At 38.0% G+C, this 27,831-nt stretch overlaps 1 protein-coding gene across 1 annotated transcript in view; it reads left to right on the top strand.

The window, feature by feature from the left end:
- The window catches only part of LOC128017570 (fucolectin-like), a 376,457-nt gene extending 362,121 nt beyond the window's left edge, over positions 1 to 14,336 (top strand). The window contains exon 5 of the mRNA XM_052602975.1: positions 14,214 to 14,336. Coding sequence (XP_052458935.1) covers positions 14,214 to 14,336 — 123 coding nt within the window. The remainder of the gene's footprint in view (positions 1 to 14,213) is intronic.
- Positions 14,337 to 27,831: the final 13,495 nt, after the last annotated feature.

The following is a 27,831-nucleotide window of genomic DNA, read 5'->3' as shown; positions in this document are numbered from 1 at the left end:
TCTGTCCTACTGGGTTTTGGAATATAGTGCATATGGTCATATGGACTACTACTATTATTACATAACATTATGATTCTGTATTGATCATTTACTAATGCTTCTTTGTGCACAGGATGAGTAAATGTTGACAGAAGTTTTACTGACTGAACTCTCTTCTTTATGTGTTTATTTCATTCATATCATGTAAACCAGACCGTGACAAATGAGCTCTGTGTTTATCTAATGCTGTTTAGCAGATCAGATTATGTTTTATTAACCAGTGGAGTTTGTACTGCAGTTGTAACTATGGTAAACACACAAACACATACATTTGCATGCTCATGCATTTGTTAGGCTAATGTTGTATGGTGATGTCGTCAGCAAAATCAAGGGCCATCAGCCGTTAGGATACTAGTCATGGAATTCCATATTCTTGGAGATCCATAGCTATTTGCTTGACAAAGTCAACCACCATGAGGAGCAGTTTACATACCTTTCCAGGAACTAACAGGAGCGTGATCCCAGCTTTCCAGTTATTGCAATCAGCGAGATTTCCTTTCTTTGGGAGTTTGATTACTTCCCTTTGCCAATCCTCTGGGACTTGAGCTGTTGCACAGCATGTATTTAGGAGAGTCGTCAGTTTTTTGATGTTGGGGTGGCAATGGGTACCTCATGTCTAATCCTGGCACTTCGTTATTCTTTATCAAGCAGATTGCGGTTCTTCATCATCGTTGTTGTGATGGCATCCAGACTCACGGCCAGATCCTTGTCAGGAGTAGGTGGGTTGAAGGTGAAATGCTCTGCTGGCATTGGTTGGTTGAGCATGTCCTGGAAGTGTTCAACCCACATTCTCTCTTGGTCTTCTGCAGTTCTTATCTTTGATGCAAACTCCTTGTCCACTTCTCATTCTTGTCAGGTCTTGTCAGGTTATGTGACACACATAAAACCACATTAAACAAACAGACAAACAGGTCCTTTAAGTTTTCAAGCTCAGTGTTGATTCATGTTTAAGATTACTTTGAAGCTGGGGAGTGCTTTTTTTGAACACACTGCAATGAAAATTGATAAAAACGGGTGATAGTGATTAAAACAGACTGGACGGAGGGCAGTAAAAGTTCAAAAACAATATAATTTCTGCCAAAAGTGAACCCCTTCTTGAAGCACTGCATTTAAAAGAGTCTCTCACTTCACTAAAACAATACAAGGCTGGATACGGTGCTCCGGCTGGAAGTACCTGACGTTATCGACAAACACGTCAAAGCCTCGGTATCAGGCATAACATCGGTAGCAAGTACCTCAAGTTGTACACCTATCTTCCATCATCACAGCATTTCCCTAATGCAGCGGTTCTCAATTCCAGTCCTCACATCCTCCTGCTCCTCACATTTTATATATTTCTCTTATCACTTCAGATGTTTTTCTATTCAAACATAAGTGCCCTGCAAAAGTACCAGGATATTCCGCCATGATTCCAGTTCGAATCATATGTATATATTCCATTCAAAGCAGGGCGGCGCGAGGACTGGAATTGGGAAACGCTGCACTAATGTGTTTGTGTGTGCACTCTGTATTAACCATATCATATATTATAATCCAGAAAAGGGGTGTCAAACTCATTTAAGGTTGAAGTTGTAATCTGATAAACTTCAGCCGGCACTTAAAAACTCTCAAGATGTGTTTGTTTGTTTTGGCTGGTGAATCAGCACTCGACTTTCATTCATTGACCTCTCAAATGTGGTGTATTATCTGAAATATGTAAATGTTAGCAACTTTACATGGCCTCTCAATCTAATTTTAACCTAGAGAAATGTCTGCAATTTGAGTGTCTTTGCGGAGTTTTGAAGCTGATCAGTAGCTCACTGCAGGACAGATAGAAGCACCTGTGCAGACACTTGCACTACAGTAAGCTCTTTGCACTACAATTATTATATCTGTCATTTTTACACAACCTATTTGTATATTTGCATAGATGTCCTTTATATTTTATCTGTATTTAATGTTCTACTTTTAGTGTTATCTGTCTGCACCAAGGGTCTTGAGAGTAATGCAATTTCATTTCTCTTTATGTACTGTACATGTGGAAGAATTGACTTTACTTCTTAAAATAATCCCTAATTTTTGGTCATACAGAAGATAAATACAGCTTTCAAATCTGTAAAGACTCCCAGTTTATTTGTGTACACGCAATACCATGCTTTTATAAAATAATGAAAGCAAACATGATGCACTTTCTGCCGTTTCGGTCTGTGAACTTGAATGCAAAACTCTGTGTTTATCTTTGCTTTACAGACAATAATATATAGAAAGTGAAAGGTTTACTTTCAAATTAACCAATTCAAATGGAAAACAAATTCTAAGATTATGTATGAAACCTGTATACAAGCCTTACAAATCCTTAATTATCGGCCGTGAATACAAATCCTTAATTATTTCTGCCGGTGTGCTGTAACAAGCTTTATGCGTGTACAAGAGTTTATTAGGCCATGTGTGTCAGGATAGTACACCGAAGGCAGAGGTAAGTGAATTCAACACGGAGACTTTATTCAAAAACAAGGCTTTGTGAGGAGGTGAGTTCATGGTAATTTCAGGTGCGGGTCCGATGCGGTTCACTTCAGTGAAAGTCAGGGGAGTTTGTCAAATGTCGAGATGGTATAGCCACACAATACATGGATATCAATACTTGTCTCCTTGCCTTGCAGAGAAAGATCAATGCTCAGAGAATCACATGGGAACTCAGGAGATAGATTTCAGATCACAGATATTGTCATTGGCATTCTGGAGACAGGAGAACAAAGACACACACACAGGTTATCATCTCAAAAAGTAAGTATACATTACTTCTGGTGATTATCCAAAGTTGAGGTGAGTTGGAGACAAAATCGTGAGGTCAATTCCTGTTGGAGATCCTAATCAAGGCTTGAGCCAGATCCAGTGCTGAGATACCGGTTTTATAGTGCCTTGATTAGCTCGTTAACTAGGAACAGGTGTGGGTGCTTAACTGTGCAGGATCCTGACAATGTGTGCAATTAAAGGCTCATTATAATGATTTAAATGGATTATGTATAAACCTATGATTAGTCGACTAATGCATCTCATGATCGACTACTAATCAACCAAAAAGAAAACTTTAGTCAAGGGCAACCCTAGTTCCTTAAGACAATTTTATCAGTTTATAAAGGAAAACCTTTTCCTCATTTTTATCACGGAATAAGGCAGGACATATATTTCACAGTCTATATAGGGTACTAAATTATATGTCAATCAGTACTGCATTATACATATATTGTTTATACTACAGCATCTAGTACTTCAGCTTCATTCAACACATACAAAGAAAAACTGCAGTGCTTTACAAAAATAGGACAGAAAGATCTAATTAAAACTTTCACTGCATCTAAACCAACAACATTCCTATTAGATCGTATAACCACAAAATTACTGCAAGAGTACCTGTAGCAAAAGAACTGCTTCTCAATATTAACAACTCAACAACTATCTTTAGGTCACATCCCAAAACCATTCAAGCTGGTGGTTATTAAGCCTCTTATTAAGAAACAACAACTAAATCTCAATGAACTGGCAAATGACAGACCCATTTCAAATCTACCGTTTATGTCTAAAATTTTAGAATAAGTTGTGTTTGTTCCTTTTTGCAAAAAACAAAACAAAAACAAAACAATACATATCTCTATGAAGAATTTCAGTCTGGCCCCACCATAGCACAGAAACTGCACTTGTTAAAATTACAGATGACTTGCTTCATCTCAATTATTACCAGTATAGTATGGAGTGCCACAAGGATCTGTCCTAGGTCCTCTACTATGTTACCCCTTGAAAAATATGGAATTAGTTTCCATTGTTATGCTGATGATAAATATAGGTCAACAAGACCAGATGAAACTTCTAAATTATCTAAGCTTACAGAGTGTATTAAAAATGTAGAAGATCGGATGACCAATAGCTTTCTCCTATTGAATTCTGAGATATTACATATTGGACCAAAAAGCAGTACACAGAATCTCTTGGATTACAATATGCAACTAGACGGATGTACTATTACTTCCACTACAGTCAAAAATCTGAGTGTTATATTAAACAGCAACTTGTCTTTTCAAAATCCTATTTCTCATTACAAGAACAGCATTATACATTATTATATTATATAAAAGGGCACCTGTAGAAAACATCATCCACTTTTTTATCTTTAAGAGACCTTGTGTATGAAGCACATATGTGTTTGACTCATGAGAGCGAAGGATGTGCTCACTGTTGCATTCACGGAGCTACTAAAGCAGAGGTCTGTACTCTAGCTTTTTGCCAGTGTTTGCAGCGTTTTCATCTCTGGGGGGGAATTGAACAAGAGTACATGGAGTACCTCAAGGCTCAGCACTAGGGCCGCTACTCTTCACGCTTTATATGTTACCCTTGAGAGATATCATCAGGAAACATGGTGTTAGCTTTCACTGTTATGCTGATGATACTCAGCTCTATATTTCTTTGCGGCCCGGTGAAACACACCAATTTGAAAAACTAATGGAATGCATAGTTGATATAGAAAACTGGATGGCAAGTAATTTCTTACTGCTAAATTCTGAAAAAACAGAGGTGATAATTATAGGACCTGAAAACTCTGAATGTATTAACATAGAACACTGTCTAAGACTTGATGGCTGCTCTGTCAATTCTTTGTCATCAGGTAGGAACTGCATTTTTCCATCTCAAAAATATCTAAATTATGGCCTATGCTCTCAATGTCAAATGCAGAAATGTTAACCCATGCATTTATGACCTCAAGGTTAGATTATTGTAATGCTTTATTGGGTGGTTGTTCTGCACGCTTAATAAACAAACTATAGATAGTCCAAAATGCAGCTGCAAGAGTTAATACTAGAACCAGAAAGAATGACCATATTAGCCCGGTCCTGTAAACACTGCACTGGCTCCCTATCAAACACCGTATAGATTTTAAAATATTGCTTATTACTTATAAAGCCCTGAATGGTTTAGCACCTCAGGATTTGAATGAGCTCCTGTTACATTATAATCCTCCAAGTCCACTACGTTCTCAAAACTCAGGCAATTTGATAATACCTATAATATGAAAATCAACTGCGGGTGGTGGATCCTTTTCCTATTTGGCGCCTAAACTCTGGAATAACCTACCTAACATGTTCGGGAGGCAGACACACTCTTGCAATTTAAATCTAAATTAAAATCCCATCTCTTTAACCTGGCTAAAACTTAACATTCTAATATGCTTTGAATATCCAAATCTGTTAAAGGACTTTCAGGCTGTATTAATTAGGTAAACTGGAACCGGGAACACTTCCCATAACACCTGATGTACTTGCTACATCATTAGAAGAATGGCATCTAAGCTAATATTAGTCTGTTCCTCTCTTATTCCTTGGTCACCGTAGCCACCAGATCCAGTCTGTATCCAGATCAGAGGGTCACTGCAGTCACCCGGATCCAGTACATGTCCAGACAAGATGGTGTATCAGCACCTAGAAAGGACTTCTTCAGCCCTGTAAGATGGAGGAGACCAGGACAACTAAGCCCCTTTCACACTGCACGTCGGACCCCCAATATTTCCGGAACATTGCCGGGTCGCCTTCTGTGTGAAAGCAACCACGTCCCCATTGATTACCGAATTGAACCCAGGTCGGGGACCTAGTAACATTGCGGGGTTCGACCCGGGACGAGCGCAATTTGAACAAAAGCCAGATCTAAGTCTGTGTCGAAGTGATGACGCGCGTTATCGCGCGACTCTTTTACCCGCTGTTTTGTTGGAAGATCAACGTTCGCGACTAAAACATATGTGCAAACTGTAATGAAGCAGAGATCAGTTAGTTCCTCACTTTCCGCGCTGACTCTGAGATCGTTTGCTTGCTTCAGTGAAAGTATTATGTGCCTGGGTTTTTCGACTCGTACATTACACGTCAAGCGCTGATGTCACGTGTCGTTATGGGATCTTCAAGGGTTGTGTGTGAAAGCACGCACATATCCCGGGTCATCACTGGCAGTGTGAAAGTGCAAAATCTAGCGACCAGGGAACAATTGCAGGAACACTTTACCCCTGTATTTGCAGGAATGGCAGTGTGAAAGGGGCTCTAGAGCCCCAGATACAGAACCCCTGTGAAGACCTTTTCAAGACGACCACTAGGACAAGAACACAGGAAACGGATGATTCTTCTGCACAATCTGACTTTGCTGCAGCCTGAAATTTAACTGCTGGTTTCATCTGCTCAGAAGAGAACTGGCCCCCCAACTGAGCCTGGTTTCTCCCCAGGTTTTTTTTTCTCCATTCTGTCACAAATGGAGTTTTGGTTTGATGTACAGTACTGAACCTCTTGGTCCCCTTCGGTACCAAGGTCAGTGAATTTGCACTGGGGCCTTGGGAGCGTTACGACCTTAAGCATAGCTTTTGTGACACGCCACAGCTTGTCGACAATCGCAGCACCACAGGGTTATGATGGTGTTCAGGTTGTGGCATTTTCCAAAGGACCCCATATGTCATTCGACATAACACATAGTGACTGAGAGATAGGGAATGTTTCAGTTATGTTTTTAACCCTCGTTCCCTGATGAAGGGAACAGATATGTTATGTCCCCATGCCACAAACTTGAACCATTTGCTGTTGCCAGGATACGTTCTGGGCTCCTCAGTGTAAAACCTGAATGACTGGATGCACCTGTTGCCTATTTATACCCGTAGGCACGGAGAGTGGCTCAGGTATGTTAAATCCACTAGCCAAGTTTTCTCTTAAACTCAGAGATGATTGGCCTCCCAAGTGAGACCCCATATGTTCTTCAACGTAACATCTACATTCCCTCTATCAGGGAACAAGGGTTATGTATATAACCGAGACAATTTACATCCTGCTTGAGATCATTCAAATACACACAAAACAACATGGAAATGATCAGGGATCAGACTGATGGAGTGGAAATCAGGAGAGATGAACTAAAGGTATGTGGGTTCAACTGGAGCTGATATAATTAACATACAGTACATGTAGAGATTTAAAGCTTTTTTCCAGATTTCATCACTAGAAGAAGAACAAACGCAACTTTGTACAGCTGAACTGTCACACTGTGTTACTGGTGATTTGCATAGTTTTGAGAATTTCTAAATTTAAACCAAAAAAGTTCCTACAAGAATTGTAAAACCTGAAATGTTTGACCTTGTGTAAATATTTTCAAAAATAATTTCCCTCCAGATTGCACAATTCACTGTCCATGTCAAGCAAATAAAAGTAAATAAATATTTTCCTTATTTTTTTAAACATGCATCTTTATTTTGAATGTCTTATTTATTGCATATGATTTTCTCATCTATTTATACCATCGCGTTCATTAAGATGTCCCACATATTTATTTTATGATACTTTACAACAATTTTTTTTTTTTTTGTCATTCAGAGTAAACTACTTGAATGATAAAAGATGCTCAAGAAGAAAACTGCCTCACATTGCACAACACAATATAGTTATGTTGATTCAACTTATTTTAGATGATTCCTTTTAGGATCTGATCTTATTTTGAATTAACACTAATAATGAAACTCATGGATAGGTGAAACTTTCCAAGCATGACGATGTTTTCTTTAACTTGTATATTAGTTGTTTAGATCAAGAAATAATGTATGAAAATGAAGCTTAAGTACCAGTCATTTATTTTTATTCATTTATTTAGGTGCCAGGAAAAAAATCCTTAAAGGGATTCCCGGGTATTAAGACATGTATAGCTTAATTGAACATTTCAATTGAATTGAGCATTTGCTTTGCCACTAGCAGCTGACATTTAATAAAACAATAATGGCAACATTAGCATAAAAACTCTGTCCACATTATGCATTTAAGACTCATTGAATATTTAGTTATCATTTAAAAAACCTTTACTCACAGAGATTAGGCTAGGCCTATGTGTTTTTGTGGAGGAAAATTATTGAATCCTCTGTAGATGGCTTCAGCGTGTTCCTGCGCTCACTGATGGTGCATCATTATTCACTCATTATTCTCATTATAAACATGGTCAAAACTTTTCCACACCTCGGACTTTGCTTTAGTTGCTGGAGCAACCAAGAAGTAATCGCCAGAGGCAAGCCTCCATTACACCTACTCAGCATTCATTTTTGCATCTTTCTTGCGCTAATTGAAACACATCACATGACCGCTCGTTAACCTCGCAAACCAGTGGCAAGCCTGAGCCCGCGTAAGATAATATAAATTAAGCCCAAACCCATCTGGGTCCCATCGGGTTCGGGCAATGATCTTCAGCTCTAGCACAGTGCATTCGGCATGATGTCAAATGGTTGCACTCATCGAGTTCCTGACGCTTTTTACCGCGACACAACTCAGAAAATAAACAAGAAATGATACGATACCACTTTGTGCGGCTTTGGATGTAATTTTCAGTTGGAGGGCAACAAAAGAGGCAACATAGGACTCACCCTAGCGATAAGAGGAGGAGGAAAGAAAGCATGTGGACGAATAAAACATCCTAGAGATCCACTTTTTTACTCTACAATTCAGCCCGATGCCTTTGAGGTTGTTAGTGGACTTCAGCTACTGAAACAGCTTACAAACGGCTGAGATAAGAAGTGCTATACTATCCTCTTAGGATGTAAACATACTGACGCTAATCATGATGCTGCAGCCGCTGGAGGAGAATCTCAGCGCAGATTTCTCTCGAGGTCAGGGGCATTAAAAATGTATGTACAGCATTTGGTTTGAGCCTATATTTATATCCATCACCACCTGTAAGGTCTTTCAGAAGCTGTAGTCATAGCAGTATTTTATTTTCAGAGTTGTCTATTCTGACTTGTGTTTCAATAAAATCAGCATCAGGTAGAGGCAGTAGCTCACCGAGTGCAACCATTTGACGCCTCCCATAGTTCAAAATATGTATAAAACTATGTGATTTTTTAAATAACAAACATCTTTTATGGGTTTTCCACTACATATTTTTAGTAAGGACATAATTTGTGTTATATTAAGCTATATAAGTCTTAATACACAGGGATCCCTTTAAGATCATCAATCTTCATTTGCATTTTGCCAGATTTGTTTAGTAAATCAGACTCGTCATGAGAGATGCGCTCAGAAAAGCAATTTTGGAGGTACCATGATGTGTGAAATGTATTCAGCAAACATCCAGTCAGAATTTGCTAAGGGTGGAGACTCAAGCTGCTAAGAGAAACACAAATAAAACAAGGGATGGATGCCTTATCTGACAATAATACAGATTTGGTCAATTTTTTCAGATTTGGTTCTTTAACAAACATAATGGAGGGACTCTTTTATCTGTTCTTACTTTTGGGTGAGTATAAATGACATGCATTAATCAAATTATGTACAATTATAGATGCTGTTTAGCTATTCTTTATGAACATTTTTAAAAAAAATCAAATGTAACATATACTTGATGGACATCCTGAAAAGCAATGGAAATATTTTGTTTTTGTAACAGGTCTCTTTTCCATTCAGGGGAGTTCAGAAAACTTGAAAGGTAAAAAAGTAAAAAAAAAAAATGTTAACATGCATTAACTAACATTGACCAATACACAAATTATAGTATTTATTAATCTTTGTTAGCTTTGGTTTCTAAAATACAACTGCTCATAGTTAGTTCTTGTAAGCACAAAAAATATATATATACATTTCATATTTTAATGTAGTAGTAAATGGAATTGAGTGTTTTGGATTGGAATGTAATATGTTGACCCAAATGGAATGTACTGAAACTTTACACATTTGAGTCTTGACCATCTATCTCCTTGAATATTTTTTCTTTCTTTTTTTATAGAGAATTTGGCATTTAAAGGAAAGGCTGTACAGTCAAGCACATTTAATGCCTGGGGAGCTGCAAAGGCCATCGACGGCATCAGATACACTCCAAGCTGCGCCCACACATCATACCAGCTCAACCCGTGGTGGAGGCTGGACCTGCTGGATTCTTACTACATTTACAAAGTGACCGTCACCAACAGAGACGACTACTGTCTGGATGAAACGGCTGGAGTAGAGATCCGCATCGGAAACTCTCTGGAAAACAACGGCAACAACAATCCCAGGTGAAGTAATGAAAACAGTTAGATTTAGTTAGAACTGGATTTTAGCAGGTCAGCTGATTGTATCGTGGTTTCTCTCTTTCTCTCTGTAGATGTGGTGTCACTTCACTTGTTCCAGCAGGCAGTTCTGTCAGTTTCTTTTGCGGTGGAATGGAAGGTCGTTATGTGAACATGTACATTCCTAACATTCAGAAGTATCTGACGCTATGTGAGGTGGAGGTTTATGGTACAGGTAATTTCTGACACCTCATTCTAGATTTTTAAAGTCTAGTATTGTTAAAAGTAAAGTAGATTGTTAAAAAGCAGATCAAATTTCAATAGTGTCGAGATGTTTGAAGCATAGGTCACGAAGATGGCACTTTCAAGCCCAGCATCTTTCTGTTGGTCGAATTTGCATGATCAACTTGAATTTCTTCGCCCTCGTGGGAATCTCTGAATCACACAGATTCTTATTAAAATCTTATGGGAAGTACAGTTGAGTTTTTGCAGTAGTGTTGCCAAATATTTTTCAGTGAATGTTGCTAAAGGGAGGTTGATTTGTTGCTAAAAGTTGCTAAATTACATCATGACACATGATGTCATTGGGTGACGGTGTCAATGTAATATGAAATGTAATATATATACAAAACTATTTTTTTATATACTTGATTCATATAACTCAATATAATTATATATATAATTCAACATTAAACTATTTAAGAGGAACCATTTTTTTTCATTTACATTTTACATAGTAAAACTACATATTCTGAACATGCGTTTGTTAGTATGCCACACTCCAACAAAAGTCCCTAAAAATCGAAATCTGTGTTAATATGAAAAAGGTTTCATTACTGATTATCCACAGGAATTTTACCTGTATTTAAAATCATGCTTTGCATTTTGTTTAGGGTTACAGGAAATGTCTGTAAAGACGAAAAATGTCCTGGCAGAAAGTTAGCCTACCTTTTCCATTTTTTAAAGACCGTTACTAACTGAGTAACAATTGTTTGTACAAACTAATAAAAAGGCAAAAAGGCGTATCATAAATTAACAATTATTATTGAACTATTGCATTTACAACTACTGATTCACATGTGATGTGTGTACTGCTAGACACCTCTCTCTGGCTGATGTGCTGCTTGGCTGGCTAGCTGTACAAGACTGATACATACTCAGGTCTGGTGGATATTTTGATTTGTGCCATTTTCTCTCTGCTGCCCTGAGTTTGGTCCAGTGCTCATGAAGAACATCAGATAACCAGGGGTTAGAAGGGGCAGCCCGTGCTGGTCTGGAGAAGAGAGGACAAATATCATCTAGACAACAGTTTAAAGTAGAGCATAAAGTGTAAGTTGCTGCATTCACATCCAGAGATGAGAAATGTGTAGGTGAAGGAAGAGAGGAGGATACTACAGAGGAAAGATGGGAGGGAGAAAGGAAGCATAGGTTTCGTCTAAAAGTAACCGGTTTAGGGGTAAGCGGCACACATGTAGCAAAATGTAGTTTAAATGTAATGAAGAAATGATCAGAGATATTTAGGGGTTTTACCAAAATGTTGTCTGCAATAAAACTGCGTGTGTGAATTAAGTCAAGTTGGCTACCTGATTTGTGCATGCTTGTAGTGGTAAGTCATTTGAGATCAAATTAAGGAGTGGATGGAAGCCAGTAGCATAAGGCTTGCAGGCCTCCCAAGTTTTGAACTGAGTTCAGAGTGAGATTTTGGCGGCGGCCGCGATGGCGGCAGGCGGTTGATGGGGACAGGTGTCTGATTTCATAAATGACACATATTCTTACAAATAAAATAATATTTAATTCAGCATTTGTGTGTGTGTGTGTGTGTGTGTGTGTGAGAGAGAGAAAATAATCAGTGTTGTTTATTGTAGGTGTTGGTACTAGCTGGTTTTGAGGCCAGGGGTTGGTGGCTCCCATTTGAAGCACTGTGTTTCCAGGCCAGCCATGTTTACTATCATGATGGATGACGAGGTTCCATCAAGGGCTAAACTGTTTCTGGTTTTGGTCTTGGACACCATATGTCTGAAAACATATATTCCCCAGCAATGGTGAGAGATGACTTACTGTACTCATAGGATGCTTACTGTCCTCTTCTGTAACCGTTACGTTACCTACTTCAGCGAGAGTCTGAATCTGTTTTGTGCACAAGCCTGTGAAAATCTTACCCAGATACAGCAATGCTATTTTCTGATTGGCTGATCGGTAGCTATATATTTTTTTATTTGATTAGCTGGTGCGTGTCAGGGCCTTCGGGAAACTCACTTGATTCCTCTACCTGTTTCGCTGTTTAAAAAACTTAGTGGGCATTATAATCCTCGTAATCTCTCTGCGTGAGAAATACAAGGTGTGGGGTGTGAGCGTGTGAACGAGTTGAAATGCGTGGGTCTCACGCCCAATGCGTGAGACTTGAGAGCCCTGGGCTTGTCCAGATGAATGTTGAAGTCGCCAAAGACTAAGGAAGGTGGATAGAATTTCTGCAATACAATTGTATCTGTAAATTAAGTCAAGTTGGTTGCATGATTTGTGGATATAATTTTGGCAGGAGGGCGGTAAATTACCACAACCTGGCGTTTAATGGGGGCCATCACAATAACGCATGAGATTCAAATGAGTTATTATTGCATAGGGGAGAGAGGGTTGACCATTTCCGCTTGTTAGAAATGAGCAGACCAATGACCCGACCCCAGCCAACCTGACATGTGAAATAAAGAAAAATAGTTTGCTAGAGCAGATGGGGTTGCTGAGTCTTCTGGACAAATCCAGGTCTCAGTCAAGCCCAAGATGCTGAGTGTGGATTGTAAAGAAATAGCCAAAATGAAATCTGCTTTGTTGACAGCTGACTGACAATTCCAGAGACAAACAGAGAAAGAAAGAGGTGCAGTAGAACATGTAGAAATAGGATGAAGGTTAGCAAAATTGTGTTGTGTCTGCATGTGACATTAGAGCATTGTCGAGAGACAACCGGAATATTTTGAAGACACATGATAGAGGTGAAAAAAACAGGAAACAGGAAAGCAAAGTATATAAAGGGAAGATAATAATACTTAAGTGTGTTGGTGGTTTTGTTACTCTGTGAAGTTGAGCAGATAAAGTGGCTGGTCTTTACACTGGTTGGTCTTGACACGAGGAGGCTAAACATGAGGCCTGAACGCTTCCACAGATGCTTCCGCAATGCATCAGCACACAGACATGAGACAGACAATGAGACAAAACCAATAAAACCCATTAAAAAAAGAGGCATTTGTTGCATCCAGTTGGGACTAAATTACTGACTATAGTGAGTTATACTGTCTTTTTTACGCTTTGTGTTGCTTATCGCACTGCGTAAACATAAAACCCATGTCTGTATTTGTGAGAACAGTGTTGTAAATACAACTTAACCACTGATTTCTAGTTGTGTCCTCTTTTGGAAGGCCAAAGAAAGTATTTAGCAAAGTAGTAAGCAAACAAACAGTGTCTCCACAACATGGTGCCGGTGGCAACATAGATAATAAAAGTGTAGGAGCCGAATTTGAGTAGTACACATTCTACAGGTGGAGAGGGTGCTATCCTATACGTTGGAACGTGTAAAGTCTTAAAAAAAAGTCAAAAAAAAAAAACATACCATTCAACAAAAAAAAGGTTAAAGGTAAAGGTTTTGTAAAAATCACAGATTTTATTAACTCTTTTTGATTTTTGGTCAGAGGATGTGGCTGAAAAAAAGTTTATGAATCCCTGATTTATATGTTCAATTAGTAAGATATAGTAAAACTAAGTAATGATATGTTTCTCTGACAGCCAAGAAGCAGGTGACCCGAGTGCAGGTGAAAGCTGCTGAGAATGTGGATGAAGCTGAACTGAAGGCGCTCGTCTTAAACAAGGTGGATTTTATAATACTCATCTGACTAAAATCGATTGTTGAACATACAGCAAACACAAAACATCAGGTCAGTTTAGACATCAGTTAAAAAAATATTTCAGATTTCCCCATCAGCGTGAACAAAAAACCCACCTCAGTCAGTATTTATGTAAAGACAAAACACAATGTTTTATGTTTGGAGTTTTGACCAATTCTGATCTTTCTGTAAAGATTTGTAAAGTAAGAGATGCTCATTTTGAGCTGAAATGCCTCAAACTTGTCTGTGTGGGATTTATCCACTGAGTAACTGAAGACTGTTTCTGTGTTTAGTTAAATCAGACGCTGAGCGATCAGGACGTCACACTGACATGGAGGACACAACCCAACGGGAAAGTCTTCCAGAAGAACAGGACTGTACTGAAACAATCTCCTGTTTGTTCTTCTTTGAATTGAAATTTTATTTAATGCATTCAGTCCTAGTTACAGATATCTTAATTATTTTATTAGATTATTACATTAGACTAACAATTTATAGTAAGTTCTTGAAAAAGCTACATATATTCTTAAACTGTGTTCTTAAACGGAGGTCTCACAGGTTTGGAAAGACATGAGGGTGAGTTATTAATGACATAATTTAGATTTTTGGGTGAACTATCCCTTTAAGAAAAATGGAATTAATTTAGATTCCCATAGGTAACAGTACTAAGTATCTTATATAATTTTCTTATATAGAAAATCAATCTTTATTTATTTTATTTTTTATATATTTGTAAGAAGAAAAAGAACACTTAGTAAGGAGAGCATTTGTCCAGCGTGAATCAATGAAGTGTTTAAAAGGATGAGGAGACTGAAAGAAACTCTGAGTTTATCGAAGAAAACCTGCTCCTGACCAGGTTAGGTTCATAGAGCAAGTTACCATGGTAACTGACTCTGAGTATAAGTTACCTCTTTCAGAAACGGGCTTGACTTACCCTCCCATTCTGAAACCGAAAACCTAGAGATTCCCTCGTTTCAGGGTTAACATACTCAGAGTTTTCACTTAGCCTCCTTTGTGACACAGGCCCCAGTTTCAACTAATATAATGATAATGGCATAATAACGCAGGTAAACCTTTTCAAAGACCAATAAACTTTTATTTTATTTTATGGCAGATTCCGAGCAAGAAATACAAACATGTTGATTTTGTGTGGCTTAAAGTTAATTAATTTTGTATGTTATATTATTTTTATATGCCAGTTAGGGATGTTCATATTGACAGTTTAACCGTTAACCGAAAGTAAACATTTTAACAGATGAAGTGGCCGTTCCCATATTGCGTGTTTTTGGCGCTCAAGTTCGTTATTTCAAATGCGGTATGCACGCTCATAATGAAAGCGAAGTGACGCACCGCATCTAAAATCTCAGCTTTTGAGAATGATGGAAACGCAACAGGTCATGTGACAAGAACCAACTCAATCAGCTTCCTTTGGGGTAAAATTCCCCATGTTTTTTTTTTTAAATGGGGTGCACCCAAACACTGCGGAGTTTTTTACTTTTCTTCGTAAATAAATCTTGTAGCAGATTTACAGCAAGGGTTTTTCGGTTGTGGAACTCTATTACTGAAATTCCCTTGTAACGGATATCGTAGCTGATGGATGCTTTGCAACGACAGACGTCTCAGGAGCGTAACTGCCCTACCGATTTGGAAAGAAGGAGAAAATGATGCGCCTAGCGTTTTCCACGCATTTTTAGGCACTACATGTGAATGGCCCCTGTGTGTGTTTGTGTGTGTGTATGTGTGTGTTAACTCACTGGGCGCATTGACACACACAACCACTCGCCTACAGACATATTTAGTTGAGCAATCCAAATGAAGCGAGCGACAAGTAGGCTACAATTTGGGACCATTTCAACAGGAAAGGCAACAAAGTTACTTGTAAAATATGCTATGTGGTATTAAAATAAAGCCATTACTGCAAGTACAATGCAATATCACTTGAGATGCAAACATCCACAAGCAAATGAAAGGCGCTTCCAAAAGCTGGTCACTCTAGCGAGACGTTATCTCTTTATTCCCGGGACATCTGTGCCATTGGAGAGGGTGTTTTCTGCTGCTGGCTGTCCACAGGCTGTGCTTCAGACTAACCCCATATCATGACATTTGTTTTGTTTTTTGTTTTTTTATAAAAATTTTAAAAATAAATAATCGTGGCCGGAAAAATAAATAGAGCTCATTTTTTTATTTATTGTGAATTCAAATGAATTTTTTTTTTTTTTTTTGCATTAGAATGTTGATTTTTATTTAAAAAATATCAACGAATATTTGAAATTCATTGCATTTTTGTAAGAAAAAATATCCATATTTAAAACTTTATAAACTGTAACCTCTAGTTTCTGATAACTGATGTATGAACATTTGTATAGAAAAATGTGGGAGGATTTGGATATTAGCTAAGAGGAGACTGGTTTTCCTTTCCTAAAGTAAGGAAACTTTGCTTTTGTAAACAAACCGATGAGACTATGAGCTTATTCTCACCCGGAGTTTACGCTACGTCTATGACATCTGCAGGAATTAACACTTGTACGACAGCTAGAGATTACAGAAGGTGTCTAACATTGCTCCTTTCTGTTATTTATTCTCCTCTTGACTAAATCACTTTTTTAAACTTTAATTCGAAGAAATATATTTAATATAAACAGTGAAGTCTATGCCTTGCTTTTGATTAATTTATACAATGTAGCATGTTTTATTTATTGTAGTTTATTGCTTATTATTTTTATTATTTTATTTGTATTAGTTTATGGTATTGAAACTTGTTACAAGAATTGTGAAAATCCTATGGCATAAAAACAGTTAATATTACAAAAACCTTGTGAGTAGTATATATTCTATAGCTTCTGTCAAGATGATTTATGACTTTGACCTTTGACCTTTTGACAGGTTGAACTTCCGGTAACCTTATGATGGATGGGCGGAACAAATGAGATCAAGGGTTAACCTATGACCTTTCCACGCATCGATCATGTGCTTTTGCCGCACAAAGATCGCATAAAAACGTAGGATCCGACAAACAAATTGTGAACGGCCGTCCAAAATCTTGATACGGCTACGTTTTTATGCGATCTTTGTGCGGCGTCATCGTAATAGGAATAAATGAAAATTAAGAAATTAAGTTACAGTTTTTCTCTTCGAGATATTTCTTTTAGCTCAACTTTGTGTCAATCCAAAAGTGTGATAGCATGAAGCATCGAAGCAAAAATGAAGTCTAGCTGTTTTACACTTAAAACTATTACAACCTAAACAAATCAAACGGTACACTCGTTTAAGTTTGAGCGCGTTAAAGTTTCCACACTCTTGTGAGATACATTTTATCCATAACCTTTTGTGTATTCGAGCGACCAAACCGCTAAGAAAGAGAGTATAGCAAGAAAAGTAACGTTTACAACGCATATAGAATTCAGAATACAATTGTTAAAGTATTTATTTTTTGTTAACTGTTGATTTGTAAATGTTATTTTTATTACTCCATTAGATTTAGTCATCGTATTCGGATAGCCGATGACGCAAATCACATTTTGTTTTAAGACTCCTGTAAGTTCATGCTAACTCTCGCGTGGGAAAGAGAGCGGGGTGAGCGTATTCTATTCATTTAAGATAAATTATTAAACATTTCCCCCGAACATTTTTTTTCTATTATTTTGACAAAATACGACACGACGACATTAAAGAATGTTATCAGTTCCTACGGCCATCTTCTTCGATTCAGATAAAGCAACGTCTCTATTGTACGTGTGTATGTGCTAAACATCTTTGCTTCTCCACTTCTCCAGATTTGTTAGATGGGCTACCGTTGTAATACAAACACATTTGAGAACTACGACGTTCTCACTTTTGTAACGGTTATAGAAAAATGCCGTACACACTTTTGCATTTCATAATTCAGTGATTTTAGCTGTAATGGTCACATAAGACAAAAATTGTCAATGTGTGACTCGTAAACATGTATAATTTTATTTATTTATTTTTACCAGAGATAGTCGACCGATCTGTTGACACGTTGTTTTGCAGTTTTCTGATGAAGAGTTTTCTCTGACTGCGGTCAAACATACACTGCCTGTTCATAGGAATTTTATAGCATGACAATATCGCCCCAACATCGAGAGCTCTTGTTCATATAGCTGATGACCGTATTCACATTGTTTCAGCATTTGCCAATTGACATGGTCGTAAGCATTATCATCTGCCGTGCGCTGAGATTTTTCTGCTTTGTCCACTTTTGACGGATGTGCTAGAGGGACTATGTCGCCTTGTTGTAACGTGATTATGTTTAAGATCCATAAGATTGCACTACATTCACCTGAAAAGGTTATAGATATAGTCTTTTATACAGGAAATGTGTATCGGAATAACAATTACCTAATAGTGAAGTCCGCTCTTTTAATCTATTATGAAAACTTTTAATGTTGATCTGGCCCACCAGCCGTGTATCTTTTTCATTGTTTTTTAGATAAAGACTATTCTCAGAGTTTGGTCAAACAGACAAAAACATTAACAAAATAGAGTACAAGATGATTAAATGATTGTCAAGAGAGTGTTTTAACCACACACACACACACATAACCGTATAACTGTGATAAACTTCAAACAAACTAACTGACACAGAGTTCAAACAACCTAACTGACACAAACTTCAAACAAGCTAACTGACACAAACTTCAAACAAGTTATCTGGCACAGACTTCAAACAAGCTAACTGACACAAACTTCAAACAATTTATCTGGCACAGACTTCAAACAAACTAACGGTCAATAGGGTAAAACTTTCTGTCAAAAACGCATGATCGATGCGTGGTAAGGTCATAGGTTAACCCTTGATCGCATTTGTTCCGCCCATCCATCATAAGGTCACCGGAAGTTCAACCTGTCAAAAGGTCAAAGGTCAAAGTCATAAATCATCTTGACAGAAGCTATAGAATATATACTACTCTTGTGATATTGTTATCCTGAAATAAAATTACTCATATTGTGATACATGATTTTGGTCATATCGCCACCCCTACCAAATACCATACAGAATGCAAAAAAATAAAAATAAAACACAAGCTGACTTTTCTGATTTCTGATCAAGCAGCAACTACACTATTACTTGTATTAATTGCACTTGTTATACAGCTTAGATATGGCTTTTTTCAACACTACACCACTGATAATATTATGTTGATAATATTAAATTTCCAGGAGAAAGGACAAGCACACGGCTACTAGCATTTGCATACGAAAATAACCGCTGAACAGTCAAAAAAAAACATTTTGCATAATCTGAATTACCTTTTACATGATCCGAAATTCTACTCCGCTAATCACAAAAACATGATACATTTACGCAAATACAGCTGACCTGAAAACTAACTAAGAATTTGACCAAACATTTATCTGATATTATTATCCAATCCACAATATAAAATGAAACCCTTGTTTAATCTTTGCTGAACTATATTTAAATCAAGAGATCCTATCACTCAATCTCAAATATTCGCCCACAGTTTACTATAGGAATAATAATACTAATAATAATAATTTCAGAACCATCAAACCTGTGATGTTCCAAACATGCAAAATCAAGGACTAAGAAGATATTTAATTAATTGCTGAACAGCTCAAAATCAAAAAATTGGCCAAGGCAAAAAAAAATAGGGGTGCTCTGATTGAATGCTACTGATTGCTCTTGGCGATAATTGCTATGGGAAGTTTGATCGGCGGTCTCTATAAAGGCCAATCTCATAAATCGGTCTCAAGCTGATGACGCTGCCGTGAGAGGTTCAGCACGACATGCAGTGCCACCACCTCAGTCTCTGTCTGGCGAGGGTAAAACAATTATGCAGAAGGTGAGATACAATTCATATTTTTTTCAGAATTGTTGCATGACACACCATTGGGCCAGTTGTTCAAAAAATTTAATCTGGATCAAAATGATCCGGATTTGGAAATCCCATTTTTCCCTATTCAGGATCAGGTAATCCGTCTTACTCTTATGCCGGTTTTTCAAAGCAACATTGGACTGGATCACCCTGATCCAGATGCACAGTTTTCAAGATTACCAAATCCGGATAACCTGTGCTCTAAATGGGACAACATATCACAACATGGGCTACCAGCTATGTAAAGAACAGGTAGAAAAGCCAAAACACAAAAATAACAAACATTCACTTCCATTCATAATTTATTTTATGACCCCTCATCTAAGTCACAAAAAAACAAAAAAAAAACAAATATACATTAACAAATACATTGGATATTCTGAAAACATTTTAAAATAAAATGGCTAAATGTCCAATATTTAACAAAAAGAATGTTCAGGGTTCTTTTTCATCTCATTTCCAAGCTCTGCTTTAAGGAGGCGGATCTGAAGTTTTGTCAGCTTGATTTGTTCCTCTGCCAGGAGTATCTGTGCTTCTGCTCTTTGAGAATCTTGTTTTAGAAGTACTTCATAGGCATCATCATCATTATTCGGCAAAGGACGCTTCAAGCCTCTTTTCTGAGCTCCAGTGACTGCTGGCTCTACCAGTGAGGATCCATGTTGTATTTCAATAATAGGGCAGAATGAATGTTTCCTCTGCATTAGGGAGGAACTGGCTCACTTTCCTCTACATTCATAGGCTCACTATCCCCTACAACACCTTGAATCCTGTGCAGAGCTTAAGAGTTCTCACCTCCAATAATGTCCAGAACCACATCTGTGTATTCACCTTTCTTAAAGAGTTTGTTGCCTGTTTTGGTTGTTTTTGCTTCAGCAAGTTCCTTTGTTGTTCTGGCCCTCAGACTCTTCCATCTAAATTTCACTTGCACCAAGGTCTGGCCAGACCCCACTGCATTCGCATTCTGGGTGATTTCAACCCAAATGTCTTTCTTCCTTTTGTTAGTCACCATTCCACCCGCAACAGAGCTTCCTACTATTGAGGCATCATGGCACTTAACACCCTCCAGCAGTGCTTGGGTTTCTGCAACTGTGAAATTAGGTCCTTTTGAGTCCTACCACCTCATCAGTTGCAGCGAACAAGGTATTTATAGGCCATTTCATGAAAGAAATGTTGTGTTATGACAGCTTCTTCTCAACATGATATAATCACACTAACTAGCAGAAGTGTTTGTGGACAGGTCAGACTCTGTTGAAATTTTGCAGGCAGGCGGGGATTATGCAAATGTGTTACCCAGTGACATAAGAGAGAGTAAGGTATGCTTTGTGGCAAAAAGTTTGATTGATGAGAGTCATAAAAAGACACCTGTTTGAACAGATTGGTCCTGTACAGCCCCCACCCATGTGTCCGTCTGTTTATTGCCCCCTAAAATATGTTTTAGAATTTACAGGAGAGGGAAAAGTGTTTTTATATGTGGGGCCATTAAAAACTGTTCAAGACTATGTGCTTTAAACATTTAAATGTGAAAACGTTGGTATGATTATTAAATGGTATAAGGGAAGTTTTTTTATTATGGTTTTTACATACACATTGCATTTCAAGAAAAAGGTTAAAACATAAACAAAATAGAAACAATGTAAGTACCTTTTTTTGCCCCAGAAAAGAGTAAAAAAGGGGTCAAGGTATGTATTAAATTGTTTTAACAACTCTATAAAAAGTAATTAAAGTTTGTTACAAATTAAATTAAGCAGAACTTTTTCTGTTGGATCAACCTCACGAGCCACTGACAAAGTCAGAATGAGCTCAGGAGCGCTTCCGTCAAGCCATGCCTACAACCCTTCCCCCTAACACTGGAGGCATGATAGTAGCACCAAATTGGTTGTAACAAGTGTTTAAAAAGGGTATTTGTTGAGGCTAATTTATCCATACCTTGACGCAATATACAAACTGAGATTTTGTGAATTGGAAAAAATTGGAAAATTATTCTGTAACAATGGCCGAGAGATCATCACCTAAAACTGAGAATAGTTTGGAGTTCGCTATGGTGAATCTTATGCTGGCACCTAGTAAGATAGAATACGGTCCGTGTCAGGCCAATTTCCTCCACGAATCTTTGGACAATGTTAAGTATGTGTTTCCTCGATCCGGTAATCGTATTTGCGGTTGCGATTTTGACAATAGCAACGGAGGTCAGACTGAGCACTGTGGACAATGATTAAAGGGTCACATACGACACGAGCGAGGATCCTGATCTCTTTTTCACCATAAAAGATTGGTGTTCATTTTACGATTATGTCTGCCGTGATCTAAAAGATGGAGGCGATGATCCTCTATTCATAGGGGAATGGAATGGTGTCACTCCAGGATTGCGCCACAGAGTGCTCGGGATCATGTTAACAAGCATGCTGAGGATTACGTTTATATACTTTGTAGCGACCGCATCTCGGACTTACCTGAACATGCAATATGGACAATATCTGAAGAAGACCATCTTAAATACTATAACATTAAATTTAATTTTCTGTGGAAAGTCGTGCCTGTTTTAAAGAAATATTCAAAATGTTTAGACAAAATAAAAGATAGACAAAATGTTTAAGTTGTTCGAAGCATTTGACAGATACAACAACATTAAAGTGAAATTGTTTTACCCTGAATGGTGCATTTCCAGCTGGAGAGGGGTTCATGTGGCTCCACCTACATTCTATAATCATTAAATACAGACGTCAGTGCTCCCTGTGGAAATAGACTTCAAGCGACAATCACCACCAACATGAACCAAGAAAATAATTCATCATCTAACTCACTTTGTATGCGATGACTCTGCATCCACACCGGGGGCAGTGACGGACAGTGATGCCTGGCTAAACAAATTATGTTCAGGGCTTGGATACCATAACCTCGCTTTCCTCACAAAGTACAGTCCTCCTCACGCTGGACCACCTGACACCGCAATTTCTGAAGACATCTCAGACACCGTCGAACGGAGCATCGTGGTGATCGGACGTAAAATCATTAAAGCTGTTGCCACCATAATTCTGGAACATCATTTTTTGAGTACATAGTGAAAGGTCTGGCAGAACTGTGGACGAAACTTGTGGATGAAACCTGCGAGCAGGCCATTAAGAACGCTGGTGACAGCTGGAAGAAGAGTACACCAGCTGACTCAGATTAACCGGAGACATGGGCAACCGCAATACAACCTGTTTGGGAAATATTTAAATGTAACCTTTGGCTAAAAGTATTTAAAATTAGAAAAAAAAGACCCAACTATGCCACCTGGGTTATTGGTTAAACCCAAAAGAAAAATGAAACCAAGAGAAATTACAATAATATGAAGGACCCTGCTGGTTCAGATGGGATTAAAGACAGAGACGTGACTTTACAAAAATAATACAAAATTATTTTGGCAAAAAGCAAAACATTTTTGCTAAACAAGTTTTAAAATACCATTTACAGCTTACCAGTTATTCACCCACAATTGATAAGAGTCTAGATTAAGTCCACTCTAACAGAAAGGGACAAACCACACAGCAAATCAGTGCATAATTCTTAAAACAGTGATAAACCAAGAAGTGATAAATAAAATAACAAAGCACACATATACTCTCCCCTTCTGTTATGTCTTTAAAATCACAGCTCAGATAATCACAGGTGGATAGATTTATATAAATGGTAACATTCACTTGTATAAACACAAAAGAAAGAAAAATACAAAACAACAAAAACGCTACTAAATCTCCTACAGAGCACTTGGGCAGAATAATATTTTCTTAAAAAAAAAAACACTTAGTAGCATAGCAGTTTACAAACGTGGCATCCGCATGATCCAGCCCTGAAAAACATATACAAAAACAGCAGCTAGCGCTCTTTAGTCGCACCTGAAGACAAATAATAATAAAAAAAATATTCAAATCATTTTCCCCTTCCCAAAAGAACCCACAATAAAGTCTCTTATCTCACCAACGAGATTAGACAATTGTAACTTTACGCTACATGCGTTCATGTGCACATCCCTATAACAAACACACATTTAGGGCCCTATAATACACCCGGCACAATTCGATGCAAGGCACAGCGCAAGTGTTTGCAAGTTTCCAGCGCTGTTTCATTTCCCGTCCAGCACCACGTCGTTTAATTAGCAAATGCATTTGTGCTCATTTGTGCGCCCATGGGCTTGCTGGTCTTAAAAAAGAGGTATATTTAGGCACATTGCTGGCGCAATGCTATTTTAAGAAGCTGAAAATAGACTGCGCCATAGACCAACTAAAACCTAGTCTAAAGTCTGGTGCAATGTTTTTTCTTTGTTATTTAAAGAGCGTGTTAGTATAGGTGGGTCTGCAACGTGCGCACATGCTGCTTATTAAACACAGGGACGCATAGCAGCACACAAACATGCCAAATATTAAAAATTAAAGGATTGCAATGCATAATTTTTTGTAGGCTAAATATATATATATATATATATATATATATATATATATGCCTAAATGTCATAATGGATAGTCATCACATGTATCAGAATTACACTATTTGCTTGCAGACGTACAGCTCTGTTTCATCTCGGAGACCTGTTCTGTCTTTGCGCTTGTCAAATTCCGGTCGTTAAAATGGCTAAAGTGGATTTGGACATGCCCTGAGTGCACCAGCACAGTGCGGTTTACACTTTGCGTTTAGATTATTAAAATGGGATCCTTTGACTCTATATTAGACTCTATCGGAGGCTACAGAAAAAAGTAAAACAAGCAACTCACCAGGGGAAAGCAACAAGAAAATATAAACCGACAAGACCTTTTCTGCTACTGAGAGTTTTTTTAAGAATCAAAGCAGCCCACTTGAATATGGTTTTTATTTTGTACAGTTGCAAGCAGATCTGGTTATTTGAAAGAAAACAATGGTATCAAATTTAACTGACTTGCATAGATGTTTTAAGCAAATATGCATGGGTACAACTGCTTAAGAATAAGATGGGTATAAGTTATGAAAGCATTTGCCTCATAGGTAGTTAGGTGATGAAAGGAAGAGGCCAAGGGTCGGCTGGACTGCTGACGAGTTTATTATAACTTAATAAATATTCTTCGTAAACACCAATGGTGACTTTTACTTTGACAACAATATACTCTAACGCATAGCACTTCCGGGTTACTTCTTCCAGTACTCAGGTCATGTCAGCAGTCCATAGGTGTTTCTCAATGTCAAGGATATTTCCTTGGTAGGACTGATCCTTCCAAGTCACTTCCTTCAGAGGCTAGGTGAGAGTCCTCTTTAGCATACGGAGAACACGTAAATGGAACAGGTGAAAAGGTCCGTTTGAATAACGCTGTGAATGGTATCATTAAATAACTATGGACAACTTAACTAGTTATTTATAAAAGAAATGCCGATGACGCAACCAATTGTTAAATGACAGGTCCGGTTCAGTTTACCATTTGTATTTGCATAATTAAAAATATTAATACGGTAGTAATTTTTACTGGCATTTAAACGTCAAACTTTACTTATATTTACTATAGTTATAACAAATGTTTGGTAACGTAACTAAAAACCGTTAACGCTCTGACTACGTTAACGTTCAACATTTTAGAATTTTTGAACTAACGTTAGATAGCAAAGCTGCGCGCATAGGATTGTGGGTGATTTGAGAGCGCGAAGGATACATATATGCATCCTTTCCTGTGTATGGGATATTCTTCGAAAGAAGGACTCAATCCTTGGTTGAAATTACGAGGATCTTCGACATTGGAACAGTCCTTCGACGGATGTCGATGACGTAGCATCCTTGAAATACTGGCTTCCGAGGATCCTTCCTTGACATTGAGAAACACCTAGTCTCTCTCTCCACTGCTCTTCTTCTTTCTTTTTTTCCGGCGGTTGGCATCCAGCTTAATGGAGCATTACTGCCCCCTCTTTTCCGGAATGTGGATCTGATAATAGATCTACTCTCTACTTCACAATCTCCTACACTCCTTCACAATTATATATATATATATATATATATATAATTAAAAAACACATTTTAATTCCTACATTACCACCAATTTAACTTCATTACTTTAAACAATTCCTACAAATTCTTCTTTACCTTATTTTATATACAAATTCTACTTTACCCTACTACATACAATCAAATATCCTCCCTCCTTTCCCTATACCCATCTCAAATCCTACTATATATCCCTGTCTCCTTCAAAAAAGTCATCAGTACTCTAAGCTGCGCCCTACCATTACCACCCATTAAACTTTTTAAAGTGAGCTCCTGTATTCCTATCTCCCTCAAGTCAATACTCATTTTACCTCTTTGTTCTAGATATCTTTGACACTCTATTAGTACATGCTCTACTGATTCCTCCACAGCCCCTTTCACACTGTACGTCGGACCCGCAATATTCCCGTAACATTGCCTGGTCGCCTTCTGTGTGAAAGCAACCACGTCCCGGAATTGATTACCGAATTGAACCCGGGTCGGGGACCTAGTAATATTGCGGTAATCGATCCGGAACGAGCGCTGTGTGAACAAAAGCCAAAACTAATGCCGCAACGGATGTGACGTAGTGATGACGTAGTTATCGTGCGACTCCTTGAGCTTGTTTTTCATTAATACAACCCTACAGTGCCAGAAGAGCTAGTCGGTGTTCTAAACGCAGAGAGTGTTCGTATACAAAATAAACGAAAATTAAACGAGCAGAAATGTGTGCAAACTGGACACAAGTCGAGACCACGGAGCTCCTTACTATCCGCGCTGAAGCGGAGATCATTCGCCAGCTCAGTGGGACGGTACGTGATGCGGTCGTTTATGAGCAAATAAAAATAAAAATGCAGCAGCGTGGTTTCTCGAGACAGAAAGCACAAGTTATCAGTAAGCTGAAGGCTTTGAAAAAAAAATTTCACCAAGTGCTGGATCACAACGGGAGGAGCAGCAGTGGAAGACTAGACTGGCCTTACTTCGATCTATGCTACAGCGTATGGGGAACAAGCCACTCGGCTAACCCAGTAGTGTAACTGGGCAGTATGGTGGCGTCGGCGTCTCCGTGTAGGAATGACGAACAAGAGACAACAGCAGAGGTAGCCGCTTCTTCTTGCACCGTTGTGTCCACAGTTGCGTCCAGCTCGGAGACCATCGAGGCAATTTCCAGGGAAAGTAATTCAGGTGAGTTACTATGCTATGCTAGTTACTATACATAACTATGCTATTATGTACCTTGCTGGACTGTTTGTTCTTTGTTCTTTGTCTGCCATGTATCACATGCTTCTTCAGGTTACTAAACAACATTGTTTTGTCTTTTTAGAATCACCTCAAACACCCCCTGCGAAAAAAGCCAGAAAGCGCCAGTCCAGAACTGATTTGATGATGAAAGAGGTGAAGGACCTCTTTTTTGATATGGACCGAGACTTTGAGGAGAGGGAACGTGTCCGTTTGGCAGAGCAGAGGGAATATGAAAACCAGTTGAGGAGGGAGGCGAGTCAGGCAAGGGAGGAAGAGCTGGCTAAACAGATGACAATGCTGCGTGAGCTACAAGACACCCAAAATCGTTTTTTGGGTGAAATTCTTAGCCGTATGCCAGCTCCAGCACCCACGCCCTATTATGTGCCCGCTCGTCAAGCCCGTTTTCAGCAGAGCACATCAGAGAATACAGACAATCCCTTATTCAACCCGTTGCCATCATTGCAGCTTGAGTAGGACTGCTTCATAACTTGTTATTGTATAACAATTATTGAATATTTCATAGTACTGGACTAGTAGCATTTATATAAATTTAATATATATATATATATATATATATATATATACATATATATATATATATATATATATATATATATATATATATATATATATTATATAGCACAAATTATATAATATTTATATTTGTGCATAATTATCTAATGGCACTCTATTGCTTGCCAGGTACAGTTTTTTTTTTTTAACTGTTTGAACACTTTGTAGTGTTTTTTTTTTTCATTTTTAATATTGTGTTACACTTTTTTTCTAATTGCATTGTGTTTTTTTGTAAATGTCAACACTTTTTATGTCTTATGTACATCTTATTACACTTTA

Source organism: Carassius gibelio, chromosome A7 (assembly GCF_023724105.1).
Source record: "Carassius gibelio isolate Cgi1373 ecotype wild population from Czech Republic chromosome A7, carGib1.2-hapl.c, whole genome shotgun sequence".
Lineage (NCBI taxonomy): Eukaryota > Metazoa > Chordata > Actinopteri > Cypriniformes > Cyprinidae > Carassius > Carassius gibelio.
Note: the sequence above shows the minus strand (reverse complement) of the source record. Positions and strands in the feature narration are given on the sequence as shown.